This window comes from Metopolophium dirhodum, chromosome 1 (genome assembly GCF_019925205.1).
Source record: "Metopolophium dirhodum isolate CAU chromosome 1, ASM1992520v1, whole genome shotgun sequence".
NCBI lineage: Eukaryota > Metazoa > Arthropoda > Insecta > Hemiptera > Aphididae > Metopolophium > Metopolophium dirhodum.
Window position 1 is genome coordinate 103889952 of NC_083560.1, and position 20282 is coordinate 103910233.

The 20282-nt window shown below is 25.4% G+C and overlaps 1 protein-coding gene across 1 annotated transcript in view; it reads right to left on the reverse strand.

Annotated features, from left to right (window-relative positions):
- Nucleotides 1-13986, reverse strand: part of LOC132934536 (uncharacterized) — a 118910-nt gene extending 104924 nt beyond the window's left edge. The window contains exons 1-6 of the mRNA XM_061000851.1: nt 13701-13986; nt 5767-5811; nt 5536-5693; nt 5344-5465; nt 4661-4802; nt 4417-4569 (exon numbers count right to left, since the gene is read on the reverse strand). Coding sequence (XP_060856834.1) covers nt 4417-4569; nt 4661-4802; nt 5344-5465; nt 5536-5693; nt 5767-5811; nt 13701-13770 — 690 coding nt within the window. The 5' untranslated portion in view covers nt 13771-13986. The remainder of the gene's footprint in view (nt 1-4416; nt 4570-4660; nt 4803-5343; nt 5466-5535; nt 5694-5766; nt 5812-13700) is intronic.
- Nucleotides 13987-20282: the final 6296 nt, after the last annotated feature.

Genomic DNA, 20282 nt, shown 5'->3' on the forward strand with positions numbered 1-20282 from the left:
GGTATTATAAAAACATCAAAGAGTGAAAAAGTCTGTTATCTGCCCCTCTGAGGCTTGTAATGTATATTTTATAGTTGCATAGGTACATTACTAATAGTAATTACAGCATTAAGATAGTTATATATTTGCCTCGCGTTTGATCAATATTTATAGCCTTTCAATTATTTACGTATAAAAAAAATTATTTAATTAATTCACCTACCTATATAGAAACATATTATTAGCCATAGAGTTAATTTCGTTTAATATTCATAAAATTATATGTAGTGTTTGAAAATTTCATGAAATTTAAAAAAATGAAATATTTCAGTATTTTAATAAATTTTGTTTTATTTTTAAATAAGTTTTGTATTTACATATAATTGTCATTAAGTACTTTCATAATTGTATGGTACCTATATGTATACCTAACCTTTGATACTATACATTTAAAATGGTATACATCATTTTTAAATATTTTTATGTTTAAATGATACAAGTAGGATACAATCTTATACATGTATTCTTACATTAGAATTTAGAACACTGAACATTAGTACAGCATTATAAACTTATCAATATTTATCATATTATATATTCTACTAATTACTATACATGTCTTATGTATATAATTATAAATATGAATGTGGTATGCAGGCATGCAACAAAGTGTTAATAAGAACATAGTTTTTTTTAATATATTTAAATATCTCATATTTATTATTTATATCTATATATAAATATTATTTAGTTACAATAATAGTACGATCATCGACGATAAGCCATTTCCTGGGAAAATAACCAAGTGTTGCTATAAATAGTCGAAAACAAGACCTAATATAGTAATATGTCAACCGTAGCACTCGTATTTCACTAATATCAATTACTATACCTAGAACTCTTAGACAATATAAATATATAATTAATAATTGATAAATAACCATAATTAATATTTGTGTTAAGAAAAATTTCAATGTTTCACGTTTTTGTGAAATATTACACCATGTAGTGAAATACTTCATAATTCAAACACTTATTATATGATTGTTTATTGTTTATTGTTAATTCAAAAATGATAATTAATAATTGATAAATAACCATAATTAATATTTGTGTTAAGAAAAATTTCAATGTTTCACGTTTTTGTGAAATATTACACCATGTAGTGAAATACTTCATACTTCAAACACTAATTATATGATTGTTTATTGTTTATTGTTAATTCAAAAATGATAATTAATAATTGATAAATAACCATAATTAATATTTGTGTTAAGAAAAATTTCAATGTTTCGCGTTTTTGTGAAATATTTCACCATGTAATGAAATACTTCATACTTCAAACACTAATTATATGATTGTTTATTGTTTATTGTTAATTCAAAAATGATAATTTTGTACTATTACATTTTATTGGTAAAGGCTTCATCATATTTTTTTGGATGATCATAGACAATGCTTTTTTTAGCTTAATGTGTTTCGCATTTCAATGACACACAAACCTAGGTAGGTACTTAATTTTGTATAATTGTTTGGGTTTATTTCGTTTTTAGGTAATTGTTGTGGCTTTTATAGAGCCCGGTGCCAAAGTAATTTTGTCCACAAAAATACGGGCTACGGGAATAATGATCCTGTTCTGTAGTATCAACCAAATTTGATAATTTCTTTTTTAACTAATAGGTCATTACAGTGTTATTAAATATACAGGTCGCATTGAACTCCGTTTTTCATTATTTGAATTTCAAACTTTATAATTTCTCTTTAAAAATAAATACAATTTTAAGCTTTTGTTTACAAATTATGTTATACTTACCAGTTACTTTTATTTGAAATAAGATAAAAGATCAGAGTTCAATGAGGCCTGAAGAAAGTATTCTTCTTTGAGATAATAAAATAGTTTTCAAAATCCAACAATTCTACAAAGCCTGAGAATTATTCCTGTGGAATAATTTTTTATAATACACCTTACAACCCCCCTCCCCCCCCCCCCATTTACCAATTATATAGGATTAGTGGGAAAATATAATTATAATAATTAAGGTGGCAACTACAATAAAAAATATATATTTTTTAATTTTATAGAATTACGAATAATTTAAAAAACCAGTACATTAAGGTAATTTTTCGACGTTGCCAGATTTTTTTCAAAAAAATTGAGAGAAAAGTTACGAGTTAATTATTTGTCAGTTTATTTTAAATAAGTACTTGATACAAAATGTTTAGTTGTTTGCTACACTATAATACCAAGTTTGAAATTCAAATTTAAATCAAATTCACGTATGTTTAGACATTTTAATATTTAAATTTATAATCAATAAATAATTGTATTAAGTTTCACAGTTAATAGTCATTAAAATATTTATTTAAGGTCAATTTTTGTTTTTATGTCATAAATTCATTTTTTAGGACATTAACATCTGGGCCCTAATTTATTATAGGCATGGTTTATTGTATAATATGATTAAATAATGATTTAATAATTTGTCTTTTTATTTCTATTAAAAAACTGTTCACTAACAATTTATATTTTAGGTTCATTTATAAGTTTTAACTACATATATACATATATATATCATTGCTTAAAAGTTTTGAATAACAAGATCTTATTCGAATGAATATAAAACATAAATAATAAATATATAGGTAGGTAGTCAAAAAGTTAATTTAAATATTGAATATTATATTATGATGTTATTTCTAATTTAAAATTAATTTCAACATCGTATACTAAACTATTAAAGAACTTTGAATCCCCAATCATATCGTTAGTTAATCCTTGTGACTATTACAGTATTACCATTATATTTAAGTCTACCTATCTTCCGGCATGTATATAGGTGTAACCTATTGATTTATTTTATAGCAATTCCATACTGATTTATTTTTACAACTTATATTATGTGAAGTTTGCATCCCACGAATATCATATAATATTGGAAAATCAGTGAAAGCATTATTTTTAAACTTTTAAAAGCATTTGATTTACGCAATTTCGTAAGAATTGATTTAGGAAAAATTAAAATACATTTTTTTTTCACAATAGAACATAGGTAGTACACTATCTATAAAAATTATTGCACAATAACCATATAAGATAAGGGCATAACATGAATACATGAATAAGAAGCCACCCATTAGTGGCACTTAGCTCAATGTTTTATTTGGATACATTTGAGGAGAGATATTTTTAATTTAAATGATGAAAATACATTTTTAAAGTAATTGTAAGAGGTCTCATGACTATACTATTATTAGATGTTGCGTGAAAAAATTTTTATTTGCATAAATTAATTGAAACATGCTCAATCAGACTGGTAAAAGATCAGTCCAGAATGATTTTAGAGCACAAACACCAAATGCGAAAATTTTACTTAACAGCATTAGGTATATAGATTCTAAGGCTTGATTTAACAATTTTTAGATTTATTTTCTGTAACAGAAGATTAATTAAAAGAATTACTTTTTTTATGAAATAAAACAGTTAAACAATATTATCTTTAATTTTCATAATTCATAGGTAATTAAATAATCGTAATCATTTTTAATACAATCAATTTTTCAAAACTATATTTTGATGTTTGAAAATGCATGTCAGATCTCAATAATTTTGACTAACCACAAGCCAATTCAATCTATTTAATACTTCAAGCCTTATTCAATAGGGTGATGCTAATTTTTTATTATATTACTTCTTCCTTTTACTTTATTGCATAAATTCTATTTTTCACACTCTGTAAAGAATAAGTTAATTTAATAAGTATAATTTCTTAATTATTATTTATTTGACAGTTACAATAAAGAATATATTTTTATTCACATTTATTAAGCCAATCAAGTAGCTCATAAATTAGTGAGCGCATTTTATAAAGTAGGTAATGTAATGAAATAATCATCGAACCCAAATACAAACGAAAATCATTCGAGGTCTTGAAAATGTTATTTACAAAGTATAATTATTATAAAAGAAAGCTTTAAAGTTATTTAAAATCAATGCATTTTGTTGTATTGTTAATTTATTGTTATTGGATTTAGTGGAAGTAATTATGATAAAATGTTCTCATGATCGTCCCGTCATTTTTGTAATTATCGTTGTTCTAATAATGTAGAAATGTATTTTGTTTGTATTTTCAAGTTATTTATTAATAAACAGACTCGTCTGGCCGTGTATGGTCTACTCAACCCAGTGCACATTAAATATTATTGTCGGTTTTCTACCTACCTAACTCACCAAATTAAATGCAATTCGTGCATATTTCTGTACAATTATATTATTATAAAAGAAGTTATGACTGCTTGAAAGTACTTATTATTATATTCAAATTATCGTTATTCAACAACGTTAAAAATATTTTAATTAGACCAGAAACCGTAATTAAGTCGATTTCCCACTATAAAGTATTAAAAACAAGATTTTTTAAAAAAAAACTATTGGCTTACACTTTGGAAAACGTATGGTGAAGTTGGAATTATAGAATGCATATGGTATCTTTCGGTACATTCTGAAATATCCTTTACTTTGTCTACTACAATTTGCGTACCATTCGACTTCAAAAACGTGTACGCCGTCGGGCAAAATCCGTTGATGTCTCTCTAGAAGAGAATAACATAACAATTAAACACTAAATTTGATGGACAAAATTAAACCAAAACTTGGTTTTTCAAAAAATAAAACTCTATCAACCTCTGCGACAATGTGATGAATATCGAATCTCTCCATGCGATTCTGGAACGTGGATAGTACAGCTTTTTTGATGTTTAAAGCCCATACCGGTTCGTCTTCACTGGGACAGACCGTACTAATATGACCATCTTGGAATGAAAATCTGTTGAACAACTTATTTTATTCATTCAATGTATATTATGTATTTGTGTACGTTTTTCGTCAAGTATAATTGGTTTCGACCGTCACGTTTAGTTTTTAATTTAAAATTGAATGAAATCCACACCTACACCAACCATAAGGAAAATATTTATTGAAAACTACTAAGAAGCCAAGACAAATTCTTACCCCCTCCCTCATAGACGACAAATTACTCGAACACCTACACATTTACACAGTCACGCCATTGTGAATGCTGTCTTGCAATTAATATAATTTCCATTTTCCAATTAAAAATCATTTATGATGAAAAAAAATCCCTGTTGTGTAATTCATGTCCGTAGTTATTTTGAAATCACTTTATTGTGAAACTAATATTTTCATTGATATTTATATTTTTAAGAAATAATAATTTATTATGTCAAGTAATCAAATTTGTGAGATGAAAGAATGAAACCCATTTAAGAATCAATATCACTGCAGCTATTTGTTAATATAGAATATTTTTGATTTGTTTTTTTTTTGTTACAAACGACATAACGAACCTCAACATATTTTTTTCCAAATCTTCATATAGGACCTCGCCATCTGGTCTTAAATAGTTTTCTTCATCTACAGTGTTAGAGTTCCTAGTCTTGACTCCCTTATGAATACTAGTATCAGTAATCTAAAAAAAAAATAACTTATTATTTTAGCAAATCAAATCTTGTGATTAATATAACTTCAATGCCACTCACAAACATGAACCCGTCACATTCTTGAATGTGAATGTGAACTTTGAAATTAAATTCGGCGATCGATGCTGTGTTCTTGGATTTATCAAACGTCGTCTGTGTACTAATGGAATGTTTGTACACATAAATGGTACCGGGTAAGAATTTAAATTTTCCATCATCTACAGTCAAAAACAATGAACAATGTGTTAAAAATAAACTAACATAATATTATAATCCATGTGGCTTTCATACTGTAACAAGTAGATCTTGAACAACTGTTGTGTTTAGCAGTGGTATCTGAAAAAAAAAATTATAAAATAATATAATATAATACATTTAGTTTAAAATATATATATATATATATATTATCATAGGTCGTAAAACACAGATCAATTTATAAGCAATATAAATTCATCGCTCCACTCTGAATTTATAACGTGTGAAAAATGTGTCACCATTAGAGGAAATATTATCCCCTTTGAGTAAGGCACAGCATATTATTACAAGTATTGTAATCTGAATGACTCAGAAAATGTTTGTACCTTATGTAATTATTTCGTTCAATGCATGTAAAAAAATAGCTTGTAATAAAATATGTTTATTATCTATGTATCTATTTAGATTTATCGAAGTAGTGCTCAAGAGTCAAGAAGCCTATAAAATATAAATAACAAATAATATTGTATTTGTTAATATGTGTAATATTATTAAAATAAGTATTTTATTGAATATAAATTACGTATTTTTCTATCTATAAATACGTATAATTTAATAAGAACGTAAGTATTATTGTAATTATTATTATCAATTTCATTGAAGATTTTATTTAAATGATTTATTGTATGAATAGGTAATCATGTTTACAGCTATTGTGTAAATAGGTAGGTATTCACGTGATTAGACATGGTAACAGCACATATAAATTGAACTTTGATCAGGTAATAATAATATGAGTTAATCATTTGTCGCATTTCTTTTATTGAAAATACTGATAAACACTTAAGTTTACATATAATTACAGTTTGAGTGTTTATACAGGTGACATAATAATTGTATTTTAATAAAAAATGAATTAAATACTTATAAGATATATATATATGTGTGTGTGTGTGTGTGTGTATACCTAACCCATCTTAACCCAGGAAAAATTTAACTGGCAGTTTCTGAGATTATCGCGTTTAAACATATAAACTTTTTTCCATTTTATGATGTTAGTAGATATGTTAGTACATATACATAATATAATAATTAAGGCTCGGATTTCAGTGCATTTGCATCTTTTATTTGGAATTTCTTACACAATGCTTTCCAAGCTACACACGTGTTTCAAGTACATACTCCGTGTTCTAATCATCAACATTTTTTTGGGTCATTATTTGCATTTTTAGCGAATTTTATTCTTTTTGGGACATTTTTTACCTATTTCTCGTATTATGACTAAAAAAATTGACTTCATTGAAATATAAGTACTACATAGTACTACGTAATATAAATTATGTTCATATTGAACTTAACATTAGGTAATCTGGTTTTAAATTAGACAATGCTGAAATTTATCTTTATGTCACACCATTCAATTAGCCGATTTTGTTGCATATTATACAACTGAATTACTTTTATCAGAAATTTTCTTATCGAGCGATAATATTATATGATTTTTTTATATTCATAATATTATAAACATACATATACAATTTTATATAATAATTTGAATTTATTTAATAAATAATGCATTTTTAGAAAGGGGATTTTTTTTAAAGACATTTATGTCTGAGCCCTAACGGCTAATAATAATAATATAATGTTAACTAGAGATAGGACATTGATAACTTTTTATTTTTTTCGCTTACCTAATCTTATATAATGCTTTTTTAGGTAAAAAAAATTAGATTTTGAAAATATAAATTTTGTTTTAAACCTTTTTACTATTTTTGAGCAATTTTTATATTTTTATGATATTGTTTTCGTGATAATATATACCTATATTTTTTTGTAAATTTCATATTTCAAATAAAATGTTTTATATTTTATACTTAAATATTTTTATTATAATTAAAGGAAAGTTTTTGTTGTGATTAAATCCAACCTGGTGACATTGCTGGGGGGGGGGGGGGGGGCAAGCCACCATCATAAAGTAAAATTTTTATTAAAAACGCCGATTATCGGGTATCGATAAAGACTACGAATGTTTAGCCACTAAACACTCATAATCTTCGCCGGAGATCTTCTTAATCGTTTTATGCCACCACGACGTACATAAATTAATTTTTTTCAATTTGTAGCAAGGGGTCCAAGATTTTTGAAAATAAGGCGTAGAATATAAGAGGTTGGGAACAACTGGTTTATTGTGTGCAAGACAATGTTTGTGTGTCATACTTACACAAATTTTAGCAACCCTATACACACACAATCGAAAAATGAATAGTAAAAAAATATTTAAAAATTGTATCGTATAAATTCAACGAATAAAATAAAATTGACATTAGCATAAAAATAGACGTATAAGTTAATTTTCAAAAAAAAATGATAAGTCAAAATTTTTTAGTTTTTATCATCAAATCATATTATTATTATTTATAATTTCGAGTTATTTACTTATTAAAATCATGAATATCCTATCTCTAAATAATAAACTATCATTTATTACTCAAAAAGATTGCATATTGTCTTAAAGTTCTTAAATATATCTTCATCGTCAAGTAAACGATAAAGATAAAATCTTTTTACTTTAAATATTTAGAAAACAATTTATAAAAAGTAAATAAATTATGACAAATCAGTTTTAAAATTGTATTAAATATTGCATGTATATGTGGTAAGAAGTATAATGTTTTAAATAATAATCATATAAATAAAATATTATTATAATGTTAAATATTTCCTTGTTTTAAAATCAAAATATTCGAAGAATTCTGTTTGTTTTTTTCTCTATTTATCATACGAGTTATGATTTATGACGTCTTGTTATAGCTTCACTGCAATAATTGATTTATGTAAGAAACTAAGTAGAATAGAAAAATTATAAGAAATGGAACACAACAATTCGATACAATATAATAAATTACAACAAAAGTTAGGACAATAAAATATTAATTAAATAAGGAAGCCAGATAAGATGAGTGAATAAAAAAGAAACTGTTTTTGTTTCCGGAATATACAATTATTTGTAGAACAAACAAATGTTTTGTCCAAAGTATACTTTGTGGCAGGAGTACCATGGTAGTAGTGGAAAAAATATACGCTACACAATGACATCACTCGCTTGTAAGTCAAGAAAACAGGATTTATGATAAGAATGGACCAAGAGTTAAGTAATAGGAACTCTTTGAGCTGTGATGCAATATTTCAAATACTAATAAACTAAGTCGATCTAAAGTAAGTGCATGGTTTGCAATAACTAAAACGCAAACAATCAATAGTTCATCGCGTCAAATATAAATTTAGTAAACGGCTAAGACAACAAACTGCTAGAACACTTATATTTAATTATAGTACCCTCGAAAATCCAATAGAATTTAAAATCTATGATAAATAAACGAGTTACTTGTGAACTATACAGGGCCAGATTTATGGAGACGCTGATTGGGCTGCAGTCCGATAGCCTCACAGTTTTGTAACTATTATTCAACGGTTAAAACAGGAAAAATAATAATATTGAGATTTTCACAAATTAAAAAATGTTATGTAGAATATTATGGAACTTTATTTTCTAAATTAACAAATAATGGACAGATACTATTTTGTATTATAGGTATTAAAGTATATAATAAGCATTCAAATCGAAAAATAATAATGAGGGCTGTTCTATACTTCTATAGTCTTTAAATAAAACAGGTTTATTATTAATTGAAATTAAATAAATAGCAAATTGCAGCATAGTACGAACAATATTAAATGTTATTTTTGTAGTCCAATGGCCACGAATTGTTTTTTTAAATTAAAAAAAATAAAATAAAAAAACTGTTATTTAGGAAACAAAAATGTTATAGGGCACGGACGTTTTTGTATTTGCATGTTTTTATTGGGCTATTCAATTTATTGCCAAGTAAACCTGACATTATTTTCACGACACTACGAAAAACATATTAAAAGTTTATAGTGCATATTTAGACATATTTAGTGATTTTGTAATTTGTAGTGCATATTTTTTAATTTTACCATTTTTTAGAGTATATTATACTATCATAAATGGTAAATTGATAATACAATTTTAAAATATTGCAATAAAAAAAATAAATATATTTATTTTGTGATTATTAATTATTAGTTATTATTGTCTCGTGATTCTCAATTCCCAAGTATTTTCTAATTTTTATGTATGCTTTACAGATATGGAGTTTAATGGGAACATTTTAAAAGAAAAGTAATTTTATTTGGAGAACATTAATTGTGCTATTTATTGTATTATATTTTATTTTATATATATTTTATACCTGGCAATTATGTCTGTTGTTATGTATATTTTAGTAAAACATTTGTATTTATGAAAAATATGTAGCAATAAAATAAACAAGTGCATATTTTTAAAGCATATTATGTGCACTTTTTTAAGCGCATTAGTGCATGCATATTTAGTAATTTATAAGTACATTAAGTTCCGAGCCCTAATTGGGGCCCTCGTAACATATTTTGCCCAAAGGCCACCACATGCCTAAATCCAGCTTAGGAATTAAGTTTAGGTATAAACCGAAATCTGGTTAATATTATAATGGATAGGAGGGTTTATTTTTCTTCAACGTTTTCCGCCATTATTACGAAATAATGTCAGAAATTCAAAAATCGAATCGTCCAAAGTTCTCTGTGTTCGATTTACAAATATTTAGAGAGGTGCTGAACAAAATGCATAAAGCTTTTCCATCGTCTTCTTTGTGATAAGAAATATATAAAAAAGAAATTTACACATCATTGAAAAAAAAACCAATGAGCTCGTCAAGTCCACTCGGAATCTAAAAATCGGGACAGCGCGATCAATGTCTGGCATTCGAAACTCGGCATGACCTCGGCCGGGATTTAACACCGTGATAATAATGGCGCTCTTTGTGTAAATAATAAATATAGAGCACACAATAAAAGTACTATTCTTAATATTATATGAATACGATTAATAATCGCTTTCTAAAAAACGATTGTATGGATTTCACTTTTTATGGATGAGTTGTCTGTCTGTACATTTTGATGTTTTTATTTGTACGATGTCACGCAAAAATATTAAATTGGAATATTGTTATGCAAACTGGCGTATGACTATAGAATTTAGCCCGGAGATGAACAATACGCGAACATCCAATTATTTGTTAGCAATACCCCTAGTATATGAATATATTTGGTAAACATATAAAACGATGTCTTTTTATAAACCCAATTTTCAACGAATTTTAAAATTATTTTTAAAAAAATATGACTGAATATTGTCAGTTTAAAATCATAAAAGTAACGTTAAGTACCTAATCAATATTCTTTTGATAAACATACTAAAGGTGGGTTCGGAATTACAATGAAAATCATAGTAAGATATTTTTATTGACTTTATCCGACTTGTAGAGTACACGATTTAATATATCTACAGAATTCAATAGAAACAAAAAATAATAATAGAAAAATGTAAAAAGTATGTTTAAAAACATCAAATCAATTGTATTATGAGTACCTATAAGTAATATAGTAAATTATGCACTTAATAAAATGTATAATTTATTTTACAGGCGGTAAATGTCTCTAATGCACCACCTAAGAAACATGCATTTATAATATGAACTTTTATTATTATAAAATATTAGTCCCTTCAATTTTAATATCTAAGATAAATACCTAATTGATAATGACCAAAATACCGATTTACATTTCGCTGTGTCTATTTATACGTTTAAAATCTATACAAATATAATTGTATAGGCAGTTGTACTAATATTAGTATTTACTATAGTATATAGTATACTTATCTGCATATTGTATTGTATTATATTCCAAGATAATTTACAATAATATTTCTATGCAGAATGCGTTCGTTTATGGATGTTTTGATCATAACTTTTTGCCAGCATATCTAGGTCAGATAACCTATGTAATTTGTACATGGTTGATTTTAATTTTACAAATTAATATTGCTGTCTTATTTTTTTTCACTTATTACACGATTTTGCGTAATTTCCGTGCACATCATTTTTATTATTTAAACAACAATTTAATTTTCTGTCTGATCAAAACTTATAACTTATGAAATTATTAAAAATAAAGAAATTTGTGAACATCAAATATAAGAAAACATTTTCGATAACTCTGGAACGAATTCTCGACGTAAAATGTGATTGCTTTTTGAATTTTAGATACGGTCTTAAATTTATTAACCGATAACAAGAACAAAAACTTACTTATTTATTATATTATATAATTGTTGATAATTCAAAAATAAATTTCCAATATTCAATTTATAAAAGTACTTTTAAACAGTTTTAAGTTATAAATTAAAATAATATGCCATTAGTATTATTATATTTATTATTTATGTGTAAAGATTTTAAATAACCATAGCGTCACTGTAAAGCTCCGCTGCTTATATTAAGACGAACAGTGTTTTGCACATTCTGAGTGAATCTACTTGCCGGTATCTCGGTATCTCCGAATCAGGTGAACATGAGTTATTGATCAAATAATTATGATATTGAATTTATATTTTATAATATTAAGAAAATCTAAATAATAATTTTACCACACAAAGTTTTATATCAGAGAAATAAACTAGTTGGGGCAAAATGCCAATTGAACCTAAAGTCTCGTAATTTGTGTATTTATTTTGCATATCAATTTCAGTAACTAATTAATATTATATAACCTATAGAACATTTAATTAGTCATTGCAACTTATAAAAATATATAATTAATAATTTACTTTGTGTAATAATTTCAAAACTTTTCATTCATTATAATATAATAATATAATATAATATATATATTTACTGATTGAATATTTTAACAGCGTACACTCATATTAGGTATGTCAAATAGTATTAACGTTGTTTTTTTTTACATAATACGAATTCAACTAAAAACAAACATTTTGAGAATAAATTATATTTTTCACTTGACTTATCGTTATTATTTGTATTTTATGAAGTTGATACATATTATGATCACATAATAAAGATAATTTTTAAAAACAGACAACGAATTTCGAACGAGTTGTTACCTAATTAGTTAAACGTATATTAAGTTTATATGAGCAGAGAGAAGTGGACCAAAATTTTGCGGGTTTCCTCTGTGCCACTCTATTCCGCTCATATAAACTTTAAATATAACTAATTAACCAGGTACTATTTTTACGTAACTACATAAAAATAATATTTCTTTATAGTTTATAATTATTTTTTATTTAATAGTAAGTTTGTTGTGAAATAAATAAAAATTGATTACTCAACATAAGCAATCAATACATTTTAAGATAAATACCTATGTTTCGTTAAAAGCAACTAATTTATCAAGATTGTTTTTAAATGTCAAATTGAACAAAATTAAGCCAAGATAGGTATAATTTATGAGAGTTATACCTCAGATTATATACGTGTTTATTGCTCAGCAGCAGTCATTATAATAATGTTCTACAATCCACTTGATTTCATTATCGAACAATTAATATTCACCCCATTAGCAAATTTAATTAAATCTAGATGAGCATAAAAATCATTTTCTAAACAATCAGAATTCAATTAAAATCTTAATAATTGGACTCATCTACTTGTCGATTTTTGAAAGATTCGTTTAAAATTCGAATTTGATATTAACATCTGATAATTATATTAATTTATCTTTGAGTACCTACCTACTCATAATTATAATCATGTAATTATTTTTACTTAAAACATAAATTAATTTATGCATTTTTTTTTAATAATAAATATGTTATTACAACAAGTGGTGTTATTTTAAATTCATTAATAATAGAAAATAATAAACAACATTATTGAAAATAATTAAAACAGATTAACAAGGTGTCCATTATCATAAAATGAATGAATTGAAAATATTTTACACGTTTATCTAATAAATGATTTTATCGGTACAGAAATACCTTGTAATTTATAACAAAAAAAATGGACATTCATTTATATCGATTTCCATAGCATGTTATTAACATTCCTGTCTCGTCGATAACGATAATAAATTCGACAATAATGATTAATAGGTAAACTCACGTGGTGAAGCTATGTCTAATGTGCTGAACAGCGTCAAGACGATCAGACCATAGATGTGTTCAGATTTCATTTTTGCCGTATTCGTCTGGTTTTTGGTTATATATTTAAAACGATTACATTCTGAAAACGAAATCAATATGATTGTTCACGTGTTATAAATCACAGAGGATCGGGACCGCCCCTGATAAAAGAAACAAATTTTCCGCGAACGTGGAAATACAAAACTAAAATTATGACAATATAACGTGGCATGAAATTTGTTACTAAACACTGGCAGTGAGCACAGTTTTCTACGGACGGTATTACATTAAATGCATGCGTCAAATATTTCAAGAAAATAAGGTAGGCCGCTATCAAGTTCAAAGGTAATGTTTGTTGGAGATACGAATGTTGTACATACAATTGTTAATCATCGACGATGCGTTATAACATATTTTATTTTATTATATGTTACACTGTTCAATGTGTGTAGGTACAGTTTGGATCAAATCATTATTATAATATAATATGTATAGTTTATACACGATTGCACTGTTACCTATTATATAGCACTATAATATCACCCAAATTACCACGAACAATAAAATCGTTTCGCGATTATTGATTTTCTTATTAGTTTCTAGATAGGTAATTATCATTTATAAAATATGAATAATGTTCGTTCGGTTTTTTTACCATGAAAATAAAATAACGGCTCATTGGTTGGGTGGTGCTATTTTCTTCATAAAACGAGATACTGTTTTCCAGTTTTCCACCACTGTCCATTTTCTTTTACAAAGATAGATTAGCTTTCATTTTGCTCCAAACATTTCATCGGACTAAAACTAATTTAATCAAAAATAACCGATATTAACAACAAGCAAAATATTGTTGTGTTATGTACGTAAGGGCTTATAATATTATTTGTATTGAATATTATATTATTACAAAAAGGTATTCTTAAATTCCTTATTGAAGGAAAATGGAAAGGTATATATTTTCTTTTTTTTTTTTTTGTAGGAAAATGGTATCTCATTATTGGAGGAAAATTGATTATTTAAACTCAAGATTAATTTTCAATTTTGTTTGTAATTTATAAATTAGAGATAGTTCTATGACCTAAAAAAGACCATAATAATGCTGTAATGACATGAAAACTAGGTAATAAAAATGACCCAACATTTTTAAACATGACAGGAATCAAATTTGTACCTACGATACAATATGTAAATATTATATTAAAATGTAATACAATTTATATAGTATATCAGAATATTATTCCGAATCAATGAAACATGAAACACATTTTTAACTTGGTTAGCGTTGTATACAGGATTAAATGAACAAAAATGCAAAAGTCATCAACATTCTGTCCCTGATTATAATAAACTTTAGTTTTAAGTTCAATTATTAAGATCGTGGATATTTGTTTGATGATATCCGTGGCAAGAACGTGATTGTATCTAATAATTATGAAAATGATTGCACGATTTGTTTTATTTAAAGACAATTTAATATAATATGCCTCGACTACCTACTATTAGGTCATTGGTGTCAATATTGTTTACATTTATGTTTTTTTGTATTATTCACTAATTTAGTTTTATTCTAGAATTTACATTATAATTTGTATTGCCGTTAAATATTTATAATTTTTACTTTTTTTTCACTTTTACAAGATTTTTCGGCCTTGTACATTGTTTGTAAATTAAGATATTAAGTAATTGCCATTCGTTATAAATAGTGCGTTTGTTTAGATAGCTACCAACCAATTTTTAATTTTTAACCAAATCGTTATAATGAAATGTGAGTATATTTTTTACAACCTCAAAATATAATGAGCAATGGCGTACCTAAGTATAATATGAAATTAAGGAAGAAATCCGATAATTTCGCTTGAATAATTTATTCGTGTGTCAGGTTATATAAGAATTTTGTAGCGAACTCCGCAGTGTTTTTAAGTGTATATTATATTCGCGTGGACAATAAATTGTGGAAAATGAGATAAAATAGCAAAAATAAACCATTAATAGATTCACATGACAATATAAGTCATAAGTCACAAGTTTCTATGTTACCTACACAATAGATACAATAGTTACTTACCTACATGGAAAAAATTCTAAAATCAAAATAAAACATTTTAATTTAATTTAATCATTATTTATATTATTTAAAACACGAATGTATACTATAAACCATATATTATTACAAATAAGGTAAGTCTTTTTAAATAAATTATGAAATATTAATATACAATATATTATAATCTGATTAGCTATATAACTATCGAGTTTTATTTTAAGAAGACATTTTTTTTTTAATCTTTATATTTTGATAAACATGACATTGTCTAAACGATATACATTGTCGATTGACTGGTGCAGAAGAATCTATTGTAGGATCTCTATTGTAGGTACTTTACAAACAATGTTTTGATTACTGCACAATAAGTATTTATTTAAACAAGCCATAGATTCGTTTTTATTATTTAATTGTATTCATTCTAAATCAAAATTATTTTCAAATTTACCTTAAGTTGATGTTCATTCTGAAGATGAGAATATAAAAAAGTTTTCTACTTTTGATAGTTTTATACAATTATTGAAACACTGGTAATTAGAATATATGTGGAACTGTTGATTGTTTACCTTAAGTTTTATAGTTATGTCAATATACCCCAATTATTGTGTATTAAATATTTAAATGGGACAAATCCGATTTAATATAACGTGCACTTCAATTAGATAGTTAATTTCTAAAAAAAATAAAATTGTATTACTGTATTAGTAACTTTTATCTATTTATTACAAGTTACTACCAGAAAAGTATCTAAATACGTCATATAGGTACCAGTTACTTTGAAAAGATATAACTAAATACAAGATACAAATATACAATATAATATATAAGTTACGTATCTCAGTGATGTAACAATATTATGATGAAAATTATACTTCTTTTATTCAACTAATGAAAACATTTTATCATCGAAACACTGATAGAATGTCTTGCACAAGTCTCAGTGCTCGTTATAATATAATCCACGTCCTGCATAAAGTTTAAAACTTATACATAACTATTTGAATACATACACGATGGAAATTAGTAATACCTATCACTAAGCTTTTAAAACATTTGCATAAATTATTTCTATATAAATTAACAATTTGGATTTTTAGATATGCGAAAACATCATGTCTTCTGATAAATAAAAATATTCACATTATACTGTGGTGCGTAGAACTGTAATAATTTTCTAAGATCGTATATACTTTAATACAATTAACTATAAAAAAGTTATTGACAATAACAATAACACCGTACTCGGAAAAATCTATCATGAGGCACTTAGAAGCCAGACAGGCGGATAGCCAGAGACCAGCTATTTAGAGAGAGGCCAATAATATAAGAGGTCAATAGCGGTCAGCAAATTTCTAAGGAAATTAAAATGTAGAAGTCACAGCAAAAAAATAATTTCATGATATTATAATTTATAAAATTTATGAAAAATTATTTCATATTATTATTATTAGTAGTACGATAATACTCCTTACAAAAAAATTTACAATTTATGGTTTTATAAAAGCATACCTATAATGCTGTATAATAATGAACACGATTAAACAAAATATAATAAAAATAATGATTCGGGTTTTTTAATTATAATTTAGTAGGTAATAAAAACGAAATCATGCAAGAGATTTTGCAAATTAGGTTTAATGAATAATTCTATATCACTTGCAGCCTACAACCTAAACGTATATTTAAATTCCTATAAAAAAGTAATACTTCCTAATCGTCTTATTTGATACAATTACTATGTAAATATTAAACGGTTACTGTTTGTTTATATCTTTACAAACTTGTATGTTATAACAATTGAATGGGATTTTGTTAAAAGGGACGAATTTAAATTTTTTAGAACTTTTTAGTAGACAAGAAAAAACATTTTACCATCAACATTTAAGATCCTGAACGATGAATGTATTAATTTTACAATGATGTGTGTTTTTTTATTTTTATCTGTGTACACGATAAGTAGTCGAAATAATGCTTCGATTTTCAACTTCAGTATCTTTTTCGATGTGAAAGTGAATCTAGTTGGTGCATTGACGGGAATTTCTAGCAGTGTTCAAAAGCACCGGGGAAAATAAAAAAATTAAGGAAAAACGGGAATTTTTACGCAAAAACAGTTTTTGAACGATTATAGGTTTTGGTGTAACTCTAAAACAAATGACTGTATAGGTACATGAAATCTTCACTGAATGTTTTTATTAGAACTTTTTAGGTTTTTTTTTCTATGTATGTCAATAAAATGTCATTCATTGGGTGAAAAAGCTTGAAAATTTATTATAAGGCTCATAATATATAGTATATTTTTACGATAGTAGTTGAAAAATATTAAAAAATAAACTGTCACAATTTTTTTTTATAAGCATTTAAAGTTTGAATTTTGACAAAATACGCAAGAATCACGAAAATGTGCAAATTATTTTGAATTAGATATTCTTTAAAATTTTTCTTTTTAAATCTAAGATTTTATAATGTAATACAAGATTCCTTATAAGTTGTCTATGAGGAAGTAAAATCAAATTTTTATGATCGTTTGAAGTTTAAATTTTTAAAATATTGTATATTTACTCGGTTTCTAATGTAGCGATTTTCTTAATTTGCTGTAATTCAAAAACGAATAATTGTAGATACTTGAAATTTACACCAAATTTTTAATGTTTATTTTATCAATTCCCATATTTGATGAAATTTTAAAAATATTTTGACTAGTTTTGAGATGTTTACGGACATTTTCAATTTTCAATTTTTATTAGTTGTTTTTCTATAAATGTCAATGAAATTTTATTTGTTGGGTCAAAACGTGTAAAAATGTAATACAAGGCTCCTGATAACTTAATACAATATCGGTTGAAAAATATTATGTATGCGTTGTATAAAATATAATCCTTGGGCAGCCGACCCTGTGAGGCTTTTTTCGTATTGTTGGGGTGGTTTTTTAATTTAGGATTACTACTAAGGGCTTTGCAGCTTTTCGGGGTAACGTTTGATTTGGTCGGAAATCCTTGGAACACACACTATAGTCGATGTACCTACTTAAAATATGAAAAGCGTATTTCTTGTGTTTTGTATAAATTCTATAAATTCAATCCGATTTATAAAATCAAATCCTTTTTTACATACTTGGAATTATTAGGAATTCGTACGTTATTCTTTATACCTAAAAGTTCACAGTTATCGCCATAGTAATAATTCAGATCTTTGATTAATTAATTTTTATACGTTGAATGCTGCAGCTGCGTTCATTACAAAATATATTTAAGTGCCAAGTCCATAGAATAAAAGTTCACTTCATTATTTCTCAATTTTTTAACACAAGTACCTAGGTACTATTCAAAAAATTAATAACGAATAACAACATTTTAATGATCGTAATAACGTTATTGTACTATAATATTATTGTTACAACTACTGAGGTCTAACAATTTGGAAACTAACTTATTAATTACTAAATAAGTGAGCACATTTTAATATAGTTTGATGATACATTTAAAACACAATAATTTATTATTAGGTACTAAGGTACTTTCATTCATTATATTATATTTTTAATATTATAAAAATAATGTAATTTTATTTTGTACTGCAGAGAGCCGTAAATATGATATTATACTTATTTTTCTTATTAACATGAACCCGATTTTTAAAAATATTGAATTTTATTACATTATTCAATTTTTAGTTACTATAGTATTATAATGCACCTACATAATTGAAATATACTAACAAAATATGTTTTTTGTTTATAAGTAGGGAACGGATTTATACGTAAATGTATAATATTTTTATTAAGATATTTAAGATACCAATGATACGAAATGTTCACGATTATTTTTGCATTCTTACAAAAATGATAATAGCCTAATATTTCACTTATTTGTAAATATTTTTGGATTTCATTTTTTATACATAATATTATCTATATCTATTATTAAAATGATAATTTGAGCACTATGTGCTTTAAGTAAACATTATATTATGCTAATAGACTAATCGATTCAGTTTATGTAAGACAAACGTTTAGTTGTTTCAAAAATATTTTGTGACCAATAACGGATAACATTTAAAACAGACCTATTATAGGTATTAACTGTGACCCACGCATAGAGAGAAATCCTACGTGGATATCAAGCAAAATAGACAGAGCTAGCCGTTGGAATTCATGGACAAAACAACCAATGATAAATTAATGTTTAATCAATGTTATCATATTATGATAACTGGCATTTAAAAAAATTGTGGAATAAATGGAATAAATAAATTACAATATATTCTCTACCATGATATTATCAACAGATATTTTTATCCGAATCAATATCCGGTTGCCGTGCAATAGACGAGGGGGCGGAATGATTGGTTCATAGTTAATATAGGTCTATGATTTAAAAGAACTTATAAATCAATTATACATAAGATTCGAATAATAAATTACTCAAAAGTCATAATAATTAATAATACTATTTTGTACTTTGAATACTATTTAATACTACTTATTTTATAATTATATTTTATGTATACTTTCCATAAACT